General features: G+C 48.4%; 1 protein-coding gene across 7 annotated transcripts; it reads left to right on the forward strand.

Annotated features, from left to right (window-relative positions):
- Positions 1-89: 89 nt before the first annotated feature.
- mvk (mevalonate kinase) lies at positions 90-17,558 on the forward strand. 7 transcript variants are annotated; one of them, XM_057032615.1, is made up of 16 exons: positions 90-467; positions 626-773; positions 923-1,067; positions 1,904-2,059; positions 2,575-2,678; positions 2,818-2,863; positions 2,961-3,051; positions 3,316-3,435; positions 3,553-3,706; positions 4,122-4,208; positions 4,292-4,350; positions 4,809-4,978; positions 5,699-6,431; positions 9,355-9,456; positions 14,324-14,465; positions 14,611-17,558. In XM_057032615.1, the coding sequence occupies exons 1-12, from the start codon at positions 390-392 to the stop codon at positions 4,890-4,892; spliced, it is 1,272 nt and encodes a 423-aa protein (XP_056888595.1). In that variant the 5' UTR covers positions 90-389; the 3' UTR covers positions 4,893-4,978; positions 5,699-6,431; positions 9,355-9,456; positions 14,324-14,465; positions 14,611-17,558. The 7 variants fall into 7 exon arrangements, with proteins under 7 accessions (XP_056888595.1, XP_056888594.1, XP_056888591.1 ...); XM_057032614.1 differs by having other exon boundaries at positions 6,328-6,431; XM_057032611.1 differs by having other exon boundaries at positions 5,699-9,456.
- Positions 17,559-18,463: the final 905 nt, after the last annotated feature.

Here is an 18,463-nt window from a genome sequence, read left to right on the forward strand (position 1 = left end):
GCTGATTGGACGAATGAACATATGCTCAACCGCACTGGACGCTGATTGGACGACTGAACATATGCTCAACCGCACTGGACGCTGATTGGACGCTGGAACTCTAGCCCATGTTTGTCGTGTCAACTGGGAGGAAGACGTGCTTTTAACATGGGTTTAATGTTGGAAATTTCAAGTTCATACTGAGCAACTTCTTGCAGTTGCAGGGCAGGTTTTGGATAAATCCCGGCGTTCAATCACAGAATCGGAAGGAAGACTCTAGAAACGATTGTGGCCACTTTAAAGGATTACCTGTCCCTAAACCAAGCTAGCGGATAATAATATTGTCCCTGTCAAGTTGAACACGAAAGGCTGTCGAGCCTGAACCTGATTGGCACTCTAAGCTGTCCGAAATGCAAGTCAGGGACGTACTCGTGTCTGCCCCGGGGAAGGCGATTCTGCACGGAGAACATGCAGTCGTGCACGGAAAGGTAACCTCGAATTCTGTGTTTAAAATGGTCAATTTGAACGAAAATGTCACATACCGACAATATGCATGAGTCTAGACTTCCATGCAGTCTAAGCATCTCTGCTGCATGTCTGGTTGACGTCTGTTGGGTTGATTCTGTCCTTGCTTGCTCCCCTACAGGTGGCTCTTGCTGTGAGCTTGAACCTGAGAACATATCTGTGTCTGAAGGCCACCACCGGTGGAAACCTTTGTGTCAACCTTCCGAACATTGACACGTTTCTCAGTTGGGATCTGTCAGAACTGAAGCACGTTATCCCTCCTGTCAGCGGTAAAGGACAGCATACACCGATTCATCCCTTCAGCCTCAACGGGACAGTTTTTATACCATATGTGGTACTTTTATCCTTTTGCTGTCACTGATGTTTCCACATCGTGGGTTTCTGACGTGGATTGTGTGTCCTGTAATCATTGGAACAGGGAGAAGGGATGAGCTGAAACTTTTGGATCCCGACCTTGTGAGAAGACTGCGTGAATTTGTTGGCGTAACCAACGGCAACCTAAATACTTCCCAGATGGCTACTTTATCCTTCCTCTACCTCTACCTATCAGTGTTTGGGTCAGGGTAAGGATGTGCCTTTTTGTGCACAGTTTTGATGTAATCATTAAGTTTATTTTGATGGTGTCGGTAAGAAGGAGCGACAATGCTGCGAACCCAAGCTGTAGATCAAAAAAGGTCACACGTTCACGTCGACATTGAGGTCACACTTAATTCTTCTAAACGCACGCAACCCAAAACATTACATTTAAATTTTCACCCGAAAAAAGTGCCTAGTCAGCAGATTTTTTTAAATCCCCTGGAATCCCTTAGGGGTGAGCGGTATATAAAAAGAATTGAAGAATTAATATGTTAATATATTCCTGGGAACCAAAGTACCTGGAAATATTGGTGGAAAAGGGGCGATTGACTAAACCTTTTGCTCTTTGTGCATTTGAGCCTTAAAGGGAGATTTTTAAAAACAGAAATATTGGATGTTAGTTCTGGAGAAGCTGGCAGCCGTGAGCGGGAGAGCTCCCCCGGAACATTAATCAGCGCTGACACAATTCTACTGGGTCCGAGAGAGGTGATGGGTTCTGACAGGACGGCAGCTAATGAGAGCCTGGACCTGAGCCACGCAGCAGCCGTTAACATCTCTCAATCTGTTTTCATCCTTGGAGAACAGAAGCAGACAATTAATCAGCAGTATTCCTCCGCAGATTCTCAGCGACGTGCTGTCAAACTTAACACTCTTTTTAGATGTGAACTGCAGTTGTAGCAGGTAATATTACTGCAAGGTGCTCTCTGGGTCCCACACCTGTAAATAATGCTCATCAACAGTATTTAAAGCAGGCGTTTTAAGGTTGACCTGTAATGTGACTGCGTTTCTGTCCTCTCGGTGTTGTTGTGCTCTTCTCTGTCAGGGAGCTGCCCAGCCTGACCGTGTCCGTGTGGTCGGAGCTGCCCACCGGAGCGGGTCTGGGGTCCAGCGCCGCCTACTCCGTGTGTTTAGCTGCGGCTCTGCTCTGTGCCAGCGGAGCCATTTCCAGCCCCCTCAACGACTGGGATCACACAGCCAGGTACCAGGAGTGGAGTGAAGAACGTTCTGGTTCAGCCAGATGCCACAACGTTTCTTCACTTGGGTTTTGGGTTTTTGTTTTTTTTGGAGCAATTCAGTGTTTTCTTGTGTGGTGTAACATCTGTAAGGATAATTAGTTGCTCATTAGTTGGTGCCGTCACTTAATTATGAATTGTGCTCTGCGTTTTTCCTCAGGATGATTTTCGTTTTTAATAACATCTAATGAGGAGCACAATCCAAAGACAATATGGCATTTTAACCATTCTAGTGGGTTATTAAAATGATAAATCACGAGTTTACACTGGCTGCAGTTTCATCTTTAAGTCTGGGTCAGGGTGATTGAGCAGCAGCAGATGTACTTTTTTGAGGGTTTTCTGGCTAGCGCGGTAACACAATATGTCACAACAACCAAGAGTGTCTGACTAAATCAAATGTTTCAACAATTTCCCCCTCAGATAATGAGAGCTCGGTACGTTAAGAACATCTAAAACAGCTATTATTCATGAATGACCTCAGGTGGTGTCAGGAGGAGCTGGAGCTGATAAACAGCTGGGCTTTCCAAGGAGAGATGATCATCCACGGCAATCCTTCAGGAGTCGACAACGCCGTAGGAACATGGGGTGAGTCCTGAAACGCTCCTGCGTATGTTGCTGTATATCTGCTCCTACACCTCAACACAGAAGAGATGGCATCACTGAAGTGTTCCCACTCGTCTTATCGTTTGATAATTATCTAGTTAATGAGTTTTGCTCTGTGTAGGAGGCATGTTGAGGTTCCTGGCTGGGAAGATAATCCCCCTGAGCAGGTCCTGACACCGATCATTACCACTTTTTATTTGAGTCGACACACATGCCACCGCCACAATCCACACGTCTGAACTCTGAGCTGTCTGCTGTGTGCAGGGTGCCGCTATTAAGAATCCTCCTCACCAACACCAAAGTACCTCGCAGCACCAAGGTGCTCGTTTCCAGGGTGAAGGACAAGATTAACAAGGTACTGAATGGCCTCCTCGCGCCTGTGTTTTATTTCTTGACAGAGTAATTAATATAATAGGTAGTGATTGTGCACGGCAGGTCCTCAAGCATCGCATGCCTTCATGAGATATTAAACCTTGAGCGAACTGTAGAGCTGCAGCAGATGTTTGTGGTGATGTCATGGTCAGCCCAGTCCTCCCCCGTCTAATCAAACCTGTGAACTTGTGGATCATAAAAGAGCTCAGAAAAACTAAAGTAATGACTTTTTTTGGCTCTGTTGCAGTTTCCTTCTATCATGGCTCCAGTGTTGGATTCAGTTGATGCCATTTCATGCACGTGTGAGAAGGTTTTGTCTGAGATGACAAGTGAACCCATCACAGGAGAACACTACAATGCTCTAGAGGTACAAAATGGAAATGAGTTATTTCATCTGTTGGGTTCACAAGGCTTAAATACTGTGCAGTTGATCTGTAGCAGCAATAGCAGCTGGCCTTTGTAACAGTCGTGTGAACATTTGTAGGAGCTCTTTGACATCAACCAGCACCATCTGAATGTGATGGGTGTGGGACACCCCGCCCTCGACACTCTGTGCCGGGTCACGCTAGCAAAAGGGCTTCACAGCAAGCTAACAGGCGCAGGAGGAGGAGGCTGTGGCATCACTCTCCTGAGGCCAGGTACTGCCCAGCAAATGCAACCCCCTCCACACACACACACACACACACACACACACGCACACACGCACCCCTGGTAGCAAATATTGGAGCACATTTTACCTGCTAACCTTTGAAAAATAGAGTTGAACATTGATGCGTCTTTGCTGACAGGCCGACAGCGGTGTAAAGGAACGGAAAAATCAATTTGTTGGCGCAAACTAAGACAAATGTGGACAGAAGAGGTGAAAACCAATACTGGCCTTTGAACTGAGGACAGGAAATCATGGCAGCCGCTGGTCAACTGGTTAAAATGCAGCGTTGTATTGTAGGAGTTGGGGCTGGTTTACGCTGCAGGCTGAGGTTTTGTGCTTGTCCTGAACTGTATAAATATAAAAGCAGCCCAACATGACGTGTTATTTATGGTTTTGTCTTGTAGAGACCAGCTCTGCCGTTGTCCAGGCAACGGTCCAGGACTTGAAAGACTGTGGTTTTGACTGCTGGGAAACGAGTATTGGCGGGCCAGGTGTGCAGCAGCACGCTCCCGTGTCAGTGAAGGAGGAAATTCTGGAGGTTTTGAACCGGGACTGAAACCCACATCTGTTTCAGCCAGAACCCGAGGCCGGACCCGGGAGCGAGCTGTCCAAATGTTGCGGATTAAGGGCACCGTGAGTGAACCAGGAGGGGTAACAAACGTTTTTACCCGAGTGTTCCTGGAAGAGATCATTACAGAGATTGACTGCCAAACCAATGTTGAAATGAACAAGATTACAGATTATTGGGGAAAATAAAGAGGATGATATTTAATGATGAAGCATCCCCACGGAGTGTTTCCTGCAGTTTTCGCTCTGTCCTATAGGTGGCGATAGAGTTGCATTAGAATAGACGATGAAGAGTCTCGTGTGTCGAAGCGCCATCAATTTAAACATCAGTTCCAAATTATCTCATAACCATTAGAGGGAAAGTTGTCAGCCATTTTAGACGTAAACATCACACTCTTTTTGGTTTAATCCCTGCACTTTTATGCCTTTGCTACTACTCAAAAACATCATTAGTCACTGCTCAATGGACCAGTTTTATGCTCATGCTTCACGGACCAATTAAAGCTGAAAACATCATTTCCTAGGTTTCAATGGTTCAAATCGACATAAATCAGTGGAAAGGATCAGACTCCTCGCATCTGATTTCAAGACTAATGGTGTTTTGCTGATGGAAAGAGGTGGGCAGCAGGAGAGTTTGGCCTTTGTCGGAGATGAGCAGCGCTGGGCTGTGAATCAGCACCAGCAGCATCCTCCCGTGAGTCACCCGTTAGTGCTGACACATATGCAAACACGCTCCCGTGCGTACGTACACACCTTCCCTCCGCCTAATTACTCATCCTCTGCAGCCTCGCTCAATGTTCCCCACATGCGGCGGGCCTGCGCCCGCCATCCCAGAATTGGGGGAAAAGGTCGCCGCCGAGTCTGAATATCCATTTCATTTTCTACTTTTAAATGTCACCAAGATTGAGCGGCGCTGATCTGGCGGCGGATGTGAATAAACAACATTTGTCACCCCCCCCCCCTGCTTTTCTGCCTGCCCCCCCATGTCCTTTTAAATTGTGTCATCTTTATGTCAGGGCAGCCCCCCTGTCAGTGCGCCGCACAGTTGCCCCTAACCCCTGCTGGAATTTAATTACCACTGCGCTTTTCAATTGAAATGGCATTGACATACGTGTGTGTGTGTGTGTGTGTGTGTGTGTGTGTGTGTTGGGGGGGTATTTGAAGCCTTTCTTTTTCTTTTCTGTCTCATTCTGTCTCACTTCTTTACCCCTGCAAGGCACAGATGGTTTCCTTTTTTTATCAATGTCAGTGCCTACTTCCTTCTGCTCAGATGAATAGATTCTAAAGAGGCCCTGAGATTATTTTAGATAACAGAGGGAGGGAAAAGGGGGTCAAGGATAGAGGGGGGGGGGGATGTCAGAATTGGCAAGATCCAGTAAAAGGAGCGTGCCATCATTTAACATGCACCGTTTAGGCAGATTTGTCTGGACGAATCGATGCGAGGGAATCGAGGACGTACCATCCATCCCGTCCAAGCAGGAGGAGGAACGAAAGGCTGGAGCTGCTGAGTGGTCCGGCTCCTCGTGGCACCTTCCCTCTGGTCTCCCAGGCCACTGGTGAAGCACTTGTCAGGAGCCATTAATTTTGAATCCAGAATTAGACCTGACTGACAAGCGATCGCGCTGCTGCCGGCCAATGGCGTCACTGGCAGGAAAGCGGCGTGTGACTTCCTTCCTGCGGAGACCACGACAGCAGCGCCTTCAGACGAGGAAAAGAGTGATGCAGAATAGTTCAGGGAGCTTCGAAACACCCCCGATGAGGAATTATTGCCGTCCTCCAGCTTTCGAAGCAAAAGGACTGAAACGCTGTCGGTTCTGCTGGCATTTTGACATCAGCTACAAGTAAAATGTGTCAGAGACACCCCCCACAACCGCCCCCCACCCCCCATGTGGGTGACATTCATGTGGGCTGGTGGCGCAGCTGTTGATGGACATCATCAAACCGCCATGACTCCGCGCAGTGGGAGCCAAAGCTGTATTTGTCTGGCAGCCGTGTGTGTTCTGCTGCTGCCGCTTTATTGGAATCTTTGTGGCTCATCTCCAGATGGGAGTCCCCCCATTAGCCCTTTGGACCAAACCTTCCAGATGTGGCTTCCTCCTGGACGATCCGTCCGCTCTGGGCCTCACCGCTGGTTCCAACACGCCCAGGTCGTATAGATCTGCTTGAGCTGTATTATTGTAAACACATGACACGGAGCGACTCCCACGTTCCGCTTTCCATCCTGGAATTGTATCATGTCGCCGCATCGATCCGGTAATTGATTGTGTGGAGTGGAGGGCACCTGCAGCATGTCGTCGCTCAAACACCAGCCGCGCTCTTGTTTAATTGCGGGCTGAGCCGCACTTTTTCCTTGTTGCCTTTGAAAAGCCTCATTGATTTTTATACCCGCCTTCCCCCTCGCTCGTCTCCCTTTTAAAAGCAAATCTCCCGCGTCCGAGTCGCCCAGAGTGGAAAAAGAATGAAATCTGTCAGGGCTTTTCAGCGGGTTTCCAGGTGCAGCGCCGACGTTAAATAATCACCCTGACGTGGATTTCTTTATTTTTTAACCTGACGATCCAGGATTGTTTCTGTGAAAACAAGAAAATAAAAATACCCACATTGCCATTATTAATCTGCAGCTTATAAAAAAACATGGATTGTTGTTGTTGTTGTCGTTGTTGTTCCTCCACGGGCTTTAAACCACAGTTTAGAAACTGGCACAGGAGTAGGCCCGTATTCACTCCATTATTGCCTCCAGAACAAAAATAACCTCAATTAAATTTGATTTGCATGAATTTTGAGAACATTCATACGTTGAGCTGGTTTTGGATTCTGAGTCGGTTCTCATCATTTTCCTGGGATTGCAGCCAATTTATTGGACCCCCCCCCTCCCCCTCCTCTCCGAGGCTCAGAGGAGGTGGATGATCTCAAAGTGTTATCACATGACACCGTGTGATTGATGCACCATTAAAATGTCAGCCAGATGTACTTAAAACTGCAGCTTTGGGCTTGATAAATCACAGCCCAAATGGATACATAAAGCTGTTAGAAACAAATATTATCTATGGCCGGCTGGTAATGGATGCTGCTCTGGCTTTCTTCACACTTCCACCTCGCCATTGCTCCTGACCGGCGGCGCCGCCGTGGCCGCGTAATCGTAACGGCAAAGGTAGGAGTGCTAATATTTCATCTGCTGCATTTGTGATAGCATCTAATAATCTCAAAGCGTTGCAAAATTGGTATCTCGTCGCTCATGCATTATGAATGAGCTGCTGATTGCTTTTTGCATAGATTAGCAATCATTTCACAGGAATCTTTCATACAAAAAAAAACAACAAAAAAAAAAAACCTGCCAGGAGGGTTCTGTCTCTGTTTCTGAAGATTTGAGGTGAAACATTCGACCACTTTCTTCTTTTCCCAGATCAGGCGATGGCACTTCTCCCCCTCGGCCCGCGTCTGCCTCCTCTCGCTCTTTGGCGTGTTTCTCTCTGCATATCATCACGGGACCATAAGTGTCATTTTTAGCCACTTTGCAGCTGATTGCTCACTTAGTGAGCATGTTCAGCGTCTGCCCTGTGATTGTATTTGCAGCCGAGTGGAAAAGTAGAGACACTTTGTCATCAAAGCAAACATTTGCAGTCTCCTAAAGTGCATCCAGAGATGGAGATCTTTGCTGGGAGCTCAGAGATTGTGTGTCCTCCATATAGATTTACAGTGACCTTTGGTTCTCCTCGCTCAGAGCCTCAGCCTGACACGCTGGGGAAGGGTCCTGCATGGTCTAGTGGTTAGGAAAATAGGCTGATGATCAGGTTACGGTGTGAAGTCCCAGGTGGGGTTTACATACCACTTGTGCTTCCTGTCAGGCAAATAACTTCTTTTACCATCACAGTGATCACAGAGCTCTTAAAGGGACGCTTCACTCAATCGTCAGGCAGCAAAAAGTGGTTCAGAGTTGGAGATAAATCAACGTTCACTTTTTTCTTCAGCTTGTGGATGTTATAATGGAGGCATTTTGTTTAAGTTGGTCTAAGTCTGAGTTTGCTGGTTATTGTTTTTTTATTATCATTCTTCAGCTGCAATTCTAACAAAAAGGCTTTTTGTATAAACTTTTTTTAAATTTTTACACAATTAGACATTAATTTTTAGTTTGGGCAGAACACTGCCTTTTTATACAAAGTTTGTATAAACTTTCTAACAAAAAGGCTTTTTGTATAAACTTTTAAAAATTTTACACAATTAGACATTAATTTTTAGTTTGGGCAGAACAATTCCTTTTGCATCAGCTTTTATGAGTTTCAGGGACGTTGGGCAGGTGGAGGATGCAGACAACCGCATTTATCTGCTGATTATTGTTGCTTTAATTCTCCCCTCGACTATTTTCTGCTAAAAGGATCAAAATGCAGAAGCAAACCAATGAAAACCTTCGAATATGTTCTGATGTCCTATTCTGTTAGACTTACATGCTTAAAGCCAGTGGCAGCTGGTGAAAAATATTGTCAGTGGGGCTGTGGAGCCAGCACATGAAGAGTGACTGGGTTGCAATGCTTTGTAAAATAGTTATTCATAAATGCCAATATTGATATCTAAAAACATTAGGACGCATATTGCACAGTCACATGTTTAGAACCCACTTTGAAAAATTGCATCAACCTTCCATAACTTAAAATCACATGAATTATTGTCTCCCTCTAGTGGACACACGCGTCATCACAACACCTGACAGAACATGCCGTTGCTCAAGTTAGTGTTCCACTGGTAACTTTGCCAACCTGTGCAGGTTTAAAAACTGCATTGACATGTAATCTGGACGTGATCAATTGGTGGGAAAAGATCATTATTTACACAAAAACCCCTCCAGGTTTAAACTTTCTTGTTTTGATGCTTTATTAAAATGGCAAAAGTCGTCACCAGTAGGACTGTGCATTAGGTGTGTACATGCCCTTGCCACATCTCCCATCCTGACCCCTGGCCTCTACCCCCCCCCCACGCACACACGGGCAGGCCCTGTGCTGGGGGCCTGTGGGGGTCGATGCCCTCTGCCTGACAGCCTGTCACTGGGCTGTGGTGGCGAATACTATTTTTTGTCTGCAGGAGATGGCGTCTGATTGGGAGCAGTGTGTGCCCTGTCACACCCGATATGCGAGCAAGACGACCTGCGACGGCGACATATGGCATGTTTGACAGGAAGAGTGGGTGAGAATCGCACTGAATGATAAAATGGTGTTTTTCCCCCTTTGGCAATGTCATGCTTTCAGGCTAGCATGTGGACCGTCGCTCACTCATGCGACTGACTCCGGCCTCCTCGTGACATCTCCTTCAAGGTCCCAGGCTGCTCTGGCTCATCCTCGGTCATCTCTAACGCTACGGGATCGCAGCTGCCGTTAGCTTGCTGACGTGCGGAGTCATAATTGAATATCAGCGTGGTTTAGGCTGAAAAAGTTAGCTTAAAAGCTTGTTCATGCGTCTCCTCTTAGAGCGCTACTGTCTCCCTCCAGAGCAGCGCAGGCCTCACACTGGTGATTAAATCACTAGCTGTCTCATCGTAAGACCCTAATTGATGGTTCAGCCTCGCTGGGATCCTGATTTATTTAAAGAGCCGTGAACGCTGAAGAACGGGAAAAAGAAGGACACAAACTAGGTTGGATCTGAGGGCGTCTGGAAAATTATTGAGTTCAAGCGCACGTCTCTCATCCTGGCTGTCAGCTGGGTCTTGACTTGTGCTGTTACAGCCTCAGCTCCTATCCTGTCAAGTGTCACATTGTCTGTGTTTGTGGCCGTGACAGACAGCCTAGGTGTCACACTCAGGCTCCAGTGCACCATCAGACACCATAGCTCGCATCCCCGGCGGCTTCCGGGCAGAGTGACAGCACAGTCCAATAACCCCTCTGAAACCCAGCGTGCCTCGCTCCCCGGGGACTCCCCCCGTGGAGTCTACTCTCTGTCCAGTGGGGCAGAACTCGGAAACTCTGCCAGTGGCCACGCGGTGCCGCTTTCACTCTGAATGCTAATTATAACACTCCAACTGCTCCAGTGCTGCTCCTGACATTATGGCTTCTTTCTGGAGGAGATAAAGTCGTGGGTTTGGGTTTCTACATTCACTGCTGAACCTCAGTGTATTTCCCAGCATTCACTTACACAAGGTACACTGATTGTCTTTCTATACCACATATTAATTAGCTACTAATGTGGTTTAGTTGTTTTTTTTTTGCATTGCTGTGCTAAAAGCAAGTCACATTACTTTATTACATTCTTCTCTATTTAATGATGCATAATCTGCTTCTGTTAACATTTGAATGCAAATTATCATGTGATTACTTCATTTTATGGCCCATAAAATGTCTAAATTAGAGTAGAGCTCATGGTACAACAAGAAAAGAACCGGGTTAGTTTGCGTAAAGTAAAATATATACCGGTATGTAGTACCTGTGTACTTGAATAGTGGTTGAGGGTGTGTGTGTGTGCATGTGTGTGTGTCCTCTAATCGTTCCACCCCAGCATGGACTTCGGTCCTTCCATATCTCCAAATTATTTTGACATTTTCATATTTGTCGGCGCTGTCCGCGGCCGAGCGAGCACTTTCGTGACAGCTGCTGGTCCACTTGACACAGTTTCAAGCTGAGCAGAGACGGGCCCGGACCCTCGCTCGTTGACCCCGCATCAGATTTGTTTATTTTTTTGGTCCTGGATTCCGTCAGTGAGGCTTGAGTGACAGGCCGCCCTCTTGTGCAGCCGCTCTCCCGAATGCTGAAGTAGATGTGGCGGCGCTGCTGAGTGTGGCGCCGGCGTCGCCATCGTGCAGCAGCGGTGCGAGGACGCGGCTCATCATCTCTGTGTGATGAGCGCTTGGCGGCTTCTCGGGTCCTTGGTCATCAGACACAGAAGCTATTTGAAGGGGACATTTCAGTTTCTGCATTTGCCTTGAAGATTATGGGGATACTCGCGAGTCCCGTCATAAATATGGATCAACCTTTGCTAAATGCTTGAAGGACGAAAGTGGCCTTTTTTGCATGATTATGTGCATGTGGAAAGAACGGAATGGGATAAACTGTTCCACGCAGCTCACGTTAGCCAGCAATGTCTGCGTGCTGCCCTTAGATTTTCCTTTATTGCATTCACAAACAGAAGACCCTTACTGGAATCAATAAATATGATGAGCTAATGGCTGAACCATCATTTAATAACAGGGCTTCAGATCACGTGATTTCATACAATTAAGAAAAGGATGTTGGTAAATGGTTGTGGTTCAATAGTCCATTAGGTCTTTACGACATTTAAACCATTCATATTTAATATTCAGTTTACAAGGTGGACCTTTGCGCCAGTAAAGTTTTAAAAGTGTTTCATCGTGATCTGAGCGACCAGTGTTTTCCATTATTGTTCGTGTCGGTTCTCAAATTCAGCAAATTCAAATGGATCCGTTGAGTGTGCAGCTGCGTGCCTCAGTGTGATGTAGCATACAGCATATAGGCATTATAGAGGCCAGATGCTCGCTGACGCGCTCAGGCTGGGGGAATGGTCGACGCTGTGATGACTAGCACGTTCAGCAGAGGCTGCTATGGTAGAAATGGAACCCAGGGAGCTGTGACCCCTCCCTGTGCTGTCCTCCCCCGTCTGTAATTATCAACAACATTTTGTGTTAGATTATAGAGGGACTCATCGTGCCATTGAGCTGGTCTCCCTGATTAATAAAAGGCAGCTAATTTCAGCGGAGGAAGGCACCGCTCCAAAATGGCTCCTAATTACACATTAGGAGTGTGAAAGGCTTCTGCCGCTCTGGCCTCAATCCACCCAGCCCGCCGCCACCGCCTCCCCGTTTGGGCCGCGTGCGCTGGCCCACCAGCACATTAACATTGCTCCCAGGAGTGGCTAATTCCAGCCAACCCGACGGCGCAATCAGTGGCAGATGTCAGGAATCGAACATGATGAATTATGAATATCCCTGAGATGTGGAGGAGGGGGGAGATTCTATTATTTTCTGTGACATTTTAAGCAGCCAGATAAGCAGTTGGATTCAAGGGACTGTGCAGCGGTTCTGAAAGATTGATTTCTGTTCGTGGGTGGAAGTGAAATTGGGTGTTTTAGTAAAGTTGTGGAGGCATTTTTTTGAGTTGGAGGGCCTGCCTGACAGTCTAGGCACTGTGTCTGACTCTGAGAGCTCTAATGACTTCCTCCGCTTCCTCCCCTGGGTGGTGGGCTCTTGGCTTCAGGCAGCTGGTACGATGTCCCTAAGAGAGGGACACCGAGCTCCCGGACCTCAGGATTCTTGTGGCTGCTTGCTTCCGGCTGAAGTGGAGGATCTGGCAGGTGGGTGATGGCTGGAAGAGGGCCGGAGGAGAGGGCTGCTGCTGTTACCGTGGCTGCCGAACCTCCTCCAGAGAGGCATGATGGGAATGTTTCAATGAGACAGAACGCTCATCTCTCTGATGGACTATTACCAAACAGTGCTTGAAGTTATTTACTAAAGCCTGAGCTGATCTCAGTTCAAACTGGTGTGAGGTGGTGTGAGGGGCAGCAGTTTGAGTGGGAATAATCGAGTTGATGATCGGGCAGATTCCTTGTCAAACCCGATCCCTTGTTCACTAGCTGACTCGCATGTTAGCATAGCATAGTGGTGGTGGTCAAACCGACGGCGAGGACGGAGCTGCGGGGGTTAAGCTGCCAGGCCAGACTTCACCTTGCCCCTTTGAATGAGCCCGCAGCACATTTCCTCAGCCTTTCCTGCCATTCATCAACCTGCCGTGACAGGCAAATTCATCTGAGCAGGAGAGAGGAGCTAATCCGCCATATCTGAGACAGTGATAGACTCGCTGCTCCACGGGACCAATGAAATTAGGCTAAAACTGCTGCGGGGGTTCACAGGAAATTGGCCTTGCCAATCATTCGCGGCAACCTCGGCATCGCAGCACGAGCATCAAATTTACTGTCAATCCGGCCCACATCTGTTCGCTGGCGCCGTCCCGTTTCCATAATGCAAATATTCCCGACTCTGACTTTGGCTGCCCTTTCCCTGAAGAGCCGCCGCTTCCACTGAGATGATGCAGAGACTGATGCGTGAAATGTCTCCGTAATCCACAACAGCGGCGGCGGCGGCCCCCGGGCCCATAGTGGAGGATCAAGTACATATTATTTTAGATCTCTCCAGCTCTCCGTGTGGTTGTATTGATGTAATTTCAGCCCATTTTACTGATGAGTGCCTCAGCTCTGACGCCCACGCGGCTTCTCATAATCGCAGCGGTCAGCATCTAAGTGGGCTCTCCACCAGCAACTCAGCAATATTGAAAAGTAAAAATCTATTCATCAACATGTTTTGCCGTTAACTACATCTGAATGCGGCGTGGAAGTCCCAACAGGGTTGAGTCATTACTTTCAGTAAAATAACTCCATTAAATTAGGGCGGGCATCAAGCCTCCGCGTCGCTGTCGCCTCCCACGGCTCTGGGTTCAAAACCACTAATGCTAGCTGCCAGTTCACTTCCACGCAGGTCTGTGAGGAGACCGGGGGTGATCATTCTCCCCCGCCTCCCCCCAGGTGACATTGTGAAATATATTTTGTGTGCCCTTTCGCTTCAGACGAGCTCAGTGTGGAGGAAGCCTGGAGGAGACTAATGAGAGGGAGCGCAGGGGCACGGCTCCGTCTGCCTCCACGCCTCATTTTTCTTGATTCCAGCCGCTCCGGTGTCGGCGCCGTGCTCCTGCCGGTCAGGTGACGGCGGTGCCAGCTGGTGCGTCCAGCCTGGACGGACACCCATTCATTTCCCCTGGCCGGTGATTTATGGCACGGCCGTGCAGAGAGGAGCCGGCGTGCGTGGCAGCGGGCCCGCCTGAGTTAGCGCGCTGTCCAGCCTCGTCACGCTTTACCACGCGGCGGGCAGGACTCCCTTAATTTATGCCGGCAGACAGTCGCATATATCACACCCCGTCTGGCCAATGAAGATAGGTGGCGCTTGAAAAGGGTTTGTGTACGGAGTCGATTTTATCCACGTGTTGCGGCCGGTAATATTTTCTTTTCCTGTCCTTCATTGTCGATTCCGTCTGTAACGTTTTGTCCTTTCGTGCGCCAGGATCTCTATCTTCCCGCGCCGCTCTTCACCGCCTCAGCGTGTGGACGCAATGTGAAGTGACTGCGTTGGAGGGAGGCCTCCCTCGCCGGACCGGTTCCCGAGGACTGTGCCCTTCTGTTCAGTGAAACCGGGGGAGGTCACAGTAGGTAGTTCCCTCAAGCTGCGGCGTATTAATGCCTGAGCTGACCTCGGTGATAAGAAGGAAGCTTCAGGCGCATGTTTGATTCATGAGTCCATCCTCAGCGGCCCCCGGGGGGCTTTTTCCACTGTTGTCCTTTTACTGGCAGGGTGGAGGGGTGCTGCAGGGGAGCTCAGTCCTGTCTGTCACAGAGAGGCTGGGGCGTGATAAAGGCACAGCGGCCGGGAGTTGGCTGGAGCGCACGGATCGACCCCGGCGTGACGCACGGGCAGAGGCTTAATGGAGGGCCGCTGATGAAAGAGCCAAATGTTGCGAGGTATCGGATCAGATATCAAGGATGGAGCTTCGTGCACAACCTCTCCCGCTTGGATGAGGGTTTATTTAGGATAAGGAAGTGGACCAAAGAGCACACTCCAAACCCTGGCTTGGGTCTCCAGTTTCCATTTTGCATTTGGGAGCGGCGGACTGGTCCGGCGCCACAGCGAGATGGTTCAGATGGGGTAAGAGAGAGGGTTCGTAGGAGTAAGCCGACTCAGTTTCAGTTCCAGCACATATCTCCAAATTACATCCTCTGGAGTTTGGCCGGGGATTATTCCTGTCTAATCCTGACAAATGCCGCAGAGTGAGACACATCTCTGACAACAGAGCGTCCTCGCAGCCCGCGATGACCGTGGCGGTCCGTCCCGCTTCGTCTCGGCTCCAAAAAGTCAAAACGGACAGTAAACGATAAGGCCTTTAAGTAGCAAGCGTGCTGCTCATACTGGTGCCTTTGGATCAGTAAAGGCCCAGATCTATAGAATGAGAGTACAGAGAGAAAAGAGCAGGGGGGGGGGGCATATTGTTGAGCACCAGTGTCTTGCTAGACACTTTAGAGCTCCTAATGCTAGCTGTTTGAATGTGACGATGTAATACATAATCCTGATTTGTGCTCCTTTCAGTCACCAAAAGATCTGTACGCGCCTCAAAGAAACTTGTCAAGGCTTTTCAGCGCACATCGCGCTCCCACAATCAAGTCGATGCTTGTCAACGCCGCCACCATCAAAATAGTCGCAGCAGGGAGGGGCAATCCACTTTTCACACATCCCGTTGCTGTCACCTCCTCCTGCCCGTCACTAATCTTTAAAAGCTATTAGCAGTTTTAATATAGATCTCAAATCCCGTTTCCTTTTCTCTCTCCCACTGTCTCTCTCTCTCTTACACACACACACACACCACACACATGGTTTTTCCTTTTGTGGTTTTGCAGAAGAACTGGGCTTGGTGCGCCACGCAAACCCTCGTCATTCCTCCATGCATTCCCATGGCCGCGCTTTTGTTTTAGCTAAGCTGGTGCCCCCGGATTAAAGTGAAAAATAATCCCTCTTTCACTGTTGCTTTTGTTCTGGAAAAAACCTACTGAAAAGCGATCTGTTGATTTTTTTTTTCCCTCCCCAGATTAAGTTTAAATTGAGCGACGGAGGGATGAACGAGCGGCATCCGCGTGCGTCCGTGCACGCCGATGCTGCCGTTTGGTTATTTCAGCGCGGTGGAGTGCGGGGGGGCTCCGTGGCCCCCTGTCCAATCTTACAGCGTGTAATGCCCATTTGCTGCGAAATGTACTTTATGATTAATTCATCCAATCCCTGACTCGCATGCACCTGAGTTATTGTCTGACCCTTCAGCCAAGCTACCCATTTGTGTCAGATGGCAGACTAATGGTGATATTAATGAAGTCATTGCTTTAGTCAGAAAATCAATAGCCACTCAAAACAGTCAATGCAAGCAAGTAGGCTTGAATAGTGACCTAGTTCCCATGTAATGACAGCCCCTAACCCACTCGGCATTGTTTGATGCTCTCAGCATCTGCTGCCATGTACTGCCATGCACAAGAAAGAAAGAAAGTACAATACAATGCACGCAGGCGTGGCAAATATTAGCAGAAAATTGGGGCAGCTGTAATGTCTTTGTTTGTACGTGGCAGTCAACACCGCCGAGTAAAAATGAATTTGCTGACGCTTCGTACGGCTAGTAATGCCGGTGTTATTCCACATCAACGGCTGGGAACAAATGGCTAAAAGAAACAGCAATGCAGCCTTTGGTCTCAGAAGGAAGCGACCGAGAGGGAGCAGGAGGTTAACCTGGGGGTTGACATTAAACAGCCCGTCTGTGATTGTTATGTCTTTAATGACCCAGCAGAATTAGAGCCGGAGCGGGGCCACGCAGAGGTCAGCGGGCCTCGGTGGCCAACTGAGCAATGAGGATAAGATGGGGGGGGGGACCCCATGTACCGGTGCTGGATCCTGCTTACAGAGGCGGCGGCGCTCTGACATCAGTCACAACTCACGGCTGTGTTATTATTGTGCTCCGTTGTTGCCCGCGGAGATGAATAGACCCCGCTTTCAGCGCGACAAAAAGCCTTGGCGCGCACACAGGAGCAGGAAGTGGGAATTCTAATACTGCTTTATCACGGCCAGCAAAGCAAGACAATGTGAGCTGTCCCATCAGAACTGGCTTAGCGGCGCTCAAAAGCCTTATCTCCTGCAGAGAGAGACACTTCCTGCAAGTCATTTTATAAATAAGGCCGCTTTTTCGGGTACATTCACATTCATTTTTGTTATCATTCAGACAATGTTTCCCAAAATGGTTGACAATATTGTAGATATCAGCTTTCATTCATGCATCCTTGTTATTCATAGCCTTTTTTCGATGAGCTATTCTTGTCTCACTTCATGTTGTATTATATAGTTGTAGTCGCTATCTACATGTTATATATCGCACCACCTCCATGTGCTTAGCAATTTAAGACTTTCTGGTGGTAATAATTCTGTCTATAACACATGTTTTTCCTCTGAAAGTCAGGAAACCCTTGGCTGGCTTGACCTTTGACCGTCAGTTGTGCTTTCAGTATTGAAGCATATAAAACACAGTTATTGCTTCCATATGCAATAACTCAAGAGCGGGAGGACGCTGGGTGGATGCTAACATCCGCCTTGCATTTTAAACTCCTCGCAGCTTATCTGTCCTCCTCCGCCAACCTTTGCTCCCCGCTTTAAATAAAGCAAACAGGGACGTGTTGAGGCTTCCCTCTCCTCCTCGTGCCTCCCCTGCTGAACTCTCTATGCTGTCGTTTATCATCGCTACAGTTGCCCAGCGTGTGAGCGAAGCTACGCCGAGGACGAAGCGCAGAAAGCTCCATCGTGCACAAAGAGCCGTCATCTGCAGCGGTGTGAGTCTGCCCGGTGAAGAGCAGATGCAACTAAAAGGCTGTTACCAGAGACGGCCCCGTCCCCGGGCTAAACACAAATACCCAAATGCCACCCCCTCTGATTCCCTCCCTCCCTTCCATTCCCACCCCCTCACTCCTCGCTTTAGCAAAACTTCCACATTTTAATCCAATAGTGTGCACAGAGCTCAGGGAAATGATATTTAGGAGACAATGAGTGCCCTGCAGAGAAAAAAAAGAAGGGAGGGGGGATTAGAGTGTGTCTCTGAAGTGGCTTCGACTCCCCTACTGATGGGGAGTAATTAAAGCGGCCTACTGTGTTTTCCATGTAGCTAAAGGGGGATAATAATGAAACATCACAGCTCATGAGCTCAGGCCTGCAGCGCCTCACGTTGGCCCAAAGCCCTGATTTAGGAGGGTTGTGTAGGATGTTCCTGGACTCCAGGATAGGAAAACATACCCACATGCCACTGCTGCCTGGTTTCCAGCGCTACGTTTGTTCAATCGGAGGCTGTTTTAAAAGCCCTGGTTAATCGCTCTTAAGTGACTGCGGAGGAAGCCGACACGCGTCCTCGTGCTGCGTCGTGCTCGGAGAGAGGGCGTGTCTGCAAGCTGCAGACGAACAGCTCCATTTAGAGAAGAGCTGAGGACCCTGTCGTGCAAATGGAACTTTTCTAACTTTGCTATCAATTTTCTAAGGTCACTTTACTCTCACAGGCCAATTACTCACCAAACTGTGGAACATCTGTGACTCATCCTCATTGCATGAGTCCTCTTATCTTCCTTAAAGATAATCTGG

Source organism: Takifugu flavidus, chromosome 5 (assembly GCF_003711565.1).
Source record: "Takifugu flavidus isolate HTHZ2018 chromosome 5, ASM371156v2, whole genome shotgun sequence".
NCBI classification, from domain to species: domain Eukaryota; kingdom Metazoa; phylum Chordata; class Actinopteri; order Tetraodontiformes; family Tetraodontidae; genus Takifugu; species Takifugu flavidus.